Here is a 4,244-nt window from a genome sequence, read left to right as displayed (position 1 = left end):
TTAAACCTTAAAAATCAAAAACACGTTTTTGCTTCAAAACTAATTGATTTGAATGGAACATTAACCCGATCGAATGATGCATCGAGATGATGTTATAAATGATTCTTAGGACTAGTCGAAGCTCCCCATTCATTTGAATCAAAGGATTAGGGCCCCAATCAAAATCATCAAACATATAGTTTGATGTTCTTGACGCCCGATCGAGGGCTCAACCTGGGTACGATTTCTGACCGAGAAAATCGAACCCTCCCCTGCATCTAATCGAGAGCTCTCTACACCCGACCTTAGCCTATGACCGAGAACTTCTCGCACCTTGACCGAGAGCTCCCCGCACCCGACTTATGGGTTTTAGTATAGACCGAAGGATCGACACTCTCGACTGAGAGGACCGGTCCTATGGCCTGTTTGGTGGAAATTTTAAAATTATTTTTTAATTAGAAGTCTCAAACCATTTTCTAAATATCTAAAAAAATAGAAAACAACTCCAAAATACTTTCACAAAAAATATTTTTATAAGGACCTGTTTGAGATTTATTTTTAAATTTTAGTGCCTTAAACTTATATTTTTCAGATATTTTCCTCAACAAGCATCAATTTCGATCGAATGTACAAGCATTTAAATATTATTATATAATTTTAAATGTAAGGAAAAAATGTACATGTCTAGGACCTGAAAAATAATTGGTTAAATAAAACGCAATATAACCAAAATTTCAAAAGCCAAGATTTTATAAAATAGAGACCGTTTTTAACGGGTACGGAAGATATAGTGCGAAACTATTTCCCAAGTATCACGAAACATCGAACTCAAAAGAATCTCTGGTTAAATAATGTATACAAAACCTTTTTATTGTTTTTAAAAATAAAAATCAATTGGCGACTCTTTTATCAAATAATTTATCTTTCAAATTAATTAGTTTTAATTAATACAATATTTCTTTTAATCAAATTGTTGTTTGATCATCTTAAAAGTTATTTAAATTAATCTTAAAATTAATTATTGTTATGATTAATTTTAAATATTTTTTTTTATAAATTATTTAAATAAAATATTTTTGACACGTCAATTTATATTAAAATTTTCGAATCTCGAGTTTTTTCAAGATAAGAAATTTTCGGGGTTATATATATATATATATATTTGTTTAAAAAGTAGGAAATTAACCTACCCCATCATTTAAAATTTTTACTTTCAAATGTTTTATATGAAAATATTTAAAATATCATAGCTTGGGTTTTTTGGATTTGATATAAATATTTTTTTAAGGATTTTCCAATTACTTTTTTTTTTTGTTTTATCTTGATTTATTAAAATATTTTATTATTTATTTAATGCGAGTTATTTTAAAATTTTAAATTACTTTATATTTTAAACTTAATTTTAATAACAATATTTTGATAGTAATTAATGAATTAAATAATTTAATGATTAAAATGAATAATTTAATACATATAAATTTACATTTTATAAATATTTGATTAGATGAGGTTCTTACCTGAGTACTTGAGAATATATTCAATCACTTTATTCTCAAACAAACAATTAATATTAAAAAAAACCAATATTTTAATTATTCAATAAAAATTAGATTTTGATTGGTGAATTATTTTAATAAATAAATGTAATCAACATAAAACAAGGCCTAAGTAAATATGGTTGTAGACAAAATAGCATAGATATTCTCTTTTTCTTGTGCGTAGTAAATTTGAAAGTGACTTTAACCCTGAAGACTTTTTGATTGATTAATGTAAGAAATTAGGTTATAACAAAATTATATTATAAGATGTTTTAAATGAAAATCACTCTTGGCAATATAATTATATTTTTAAATAATTTATTAATATCAAACATTATTTATTTTAATTATATCATTAATTAAACTATTTTGAATTTTATTATTATTTTTTAATATTTATTATAATTTTTTAAAATAACTAAGATCAAACAAGGCACAACAAAATCTAATAAAATAATTTCTCAGAACGGACAGCAGAAAGAACAAGTCACTTTGTGTTTTACACCGCCATGTGTCACTCTCTTCTTCCAGCCGGCGCCCTTTCTCCCTCTCTATATACCCTTTTACGTCACCCAATTTCACCAAACATTCACTTCTCTCCTCAATTATGGACAGACTCATAACCTTGGAGCCGTCGAACATGGCGGTCATCAGAATCGAACCGGCTCAAAAATGCTCCGGCGAGCTAACCTTACGCAACGTCATGTACACTATGCCGGTCGCTTTCCGTCTTCAGCCAGTTAACAAAACTCGATACTCTGTTCGTCCTCAATCGGGAATAATCGCGCCGTTAGCAACTCTAACAGTTGAAATCACTTACAATCTTTCCCCAAACGCGGCGCTACCGGACTCCTACCCGCGGTGCGACGACGTTTTCCAGCTCCATAGCGTCGTCGCACCCGGCGCCGCTTTCAAAGACCCATCTTTAGACTCTGTTCCTATGGATTGGTTCACTACTAGGAAGAAACAAGTTTTTATTGATAGCTGTATTCGGGTCGGGTTTGTTGGGTCGGTTGTTTTGTCACGATTGGTCGCGGACGGGTCAATGGAAGGCGTTAGGGAAGCTCTTGAGATGAGTGACCCGAGTTGGTTCCCGTCCGACTCAGTTGACTCGGACGGGAACACTCTCCTTCACCTAGCTATTTCTCAAAGCCGACCCGATTTGGTTCAGTTGATTCTCGAATTCGGGTCGAACCCGAATTCCCGTAGTCGGGCGGGTTTGAGTCCGCTCGAGGCCGCGGCGACATTCGGCGAGGGATTGATCGCGGAACTATTGTTGGCTAAAAAAGCTAGCACAGAACCGTCGGGATCGTCCGGGTGGGGCCCAATCCATTTAGCGGCTGCCGCAGGACATACTGATGTCCTGCGACTCCTTCTCGTTAAAGGAGCCGTTGTCGACGCAGTCACGAACGAATATTCCACCGCCCTCCACCTGGCAGTGTCAGGGCGGCGGCGTGACTGTGTAAGACTACTTCTCGCGAACGGAGCGAGAACTGATATACGTAACTCCGGAGACGGCGACACCGCTTTACATATAGCGGCTGTCTCCGGAGACGAGCACATCGTGAAGATGCTTCTTCACAAATTCGCGAACAAGGACGTGAGGAATAGGAAAGGGAAGACGGCGTACGATGTGGCGGCGGAGAACGGACACAACAAATTATTCGATTGTTTACGTTTAGGAGACAATTTATGTACGACTGCACGTAAAGGAGACGTGAGAGCAATTCACAAGCTATTAGAAAACGGGGCTTCGATTAATGGAAAAGATCAGAACGGATGGACGGCTCTTCATAGAGCGGCGTTTAAGGGTAGGATTGAGGCGGCTCGTGTGTTGATTGAGAAAGGAATTGAGTTAAATGCGCGCGATGAGGAAGGGTATACGGCTCTTCATTGCGCGACGGAAGCAGGGCAAGTGGAGTTAGTTGAATTGTTGATTAAAAAAGGGGCTGATATTGATGCGGCGACTAAGGCAGGCACGACCGCTCTACAAATCGCAGAGTCTTTACATTACAAGGGAATCTCGAGATTGCTTTTGAATGGCGATGCGGTTAATAAAGGGTATTCTGGGAAATTGAAAGGAGATAGAGAGATTAATGTGGGGAAGATGATGATACGCCGGAGTAAGGGGAATCGCAGAAGAAGCTTTGATCGCTCTTCAGCGGCTGCGTTGGAGGTTTTTCAGTGAGAACAAATATTTTGTGGTTTGTGATATAAAATGCAAATAATATATAGTTATCATACATTTAAATTGAAGTATTTATTTACGTTTAAAGTTAAAAGATTATAAAAAAATAAAAATAGAAGTTATTTAGTTATAAGTTACTCATAAATCTTGTTAATGATTTACAAGCCTCAACTTATTTATATGAAAAAAAAAAGTTAAGATATGAGATTTTATATGTTATTTAAATATTTAATTAGATTAAATTATTAAATATTTTAATTTTATAAAAATAAAAAATAAAATATTTTAATATTTTGATTGATAAAAAGAAAAAAAATATAATATATATATATTTTTATAAAAGTTTTATTTTTATTTTATTATAAAGAGTCCATTCTTGTTAATTCAAATATGAGTTATATATGCAAAATTAATTTATAAATAATACAATATAACGTTTAAACAATCAAAAAGATTAAAACTAAATTTTAAATAATATATCTTTGTAAAAATAAAAATTATAATAAATATGATATAATGATTGATGACTTCAAATACGA

The 4,244-nt window shown here is 33.5% G+C and overlaps 1 protein-coding gene across 1 annotated transcript; it reads left to right on the top strand.

The window, feature by feature from the left end:
- The first annotated feature begins 2,062 nt into the window (after window positions 1-2,062).
- Window positions 2,063-3,705, top strand: LOC124912348 (protein VAPYRIN-like). Its single transcript, XM_047452957.1, has one exon. It carries the CDS (start codon window positions 2,125-2,127, stop codon window positions 3,703-3,705), a length of 1,581 nt encoding a protein of 526 aa, XP_047308913.1. The 5' UTR covers window positions 2,063-2,124.
- Window positions 3,706-4,244: the final 539 nt, after the last annotated feature.

Source organism: Impatiens glandulifera, chromosome 8, assembly GCF_907164915.1.
Source record: "Impatiens glandulifera chromosome 8, dImpGla2.1, whole genome shotgun sequence".
Lineage (NCBI taxonomy): Eukaryota > Viridiplantae > Streptophyta > Magnoliopsida > Ericales > Balsaminaceae > Impatiens > Impatiens glandulifera.
The sequence above is the reverse complement of the archived record's forward strand: the minus strand, read 5'-3'. Positions and strand labels throughout refer to the sequence as shown.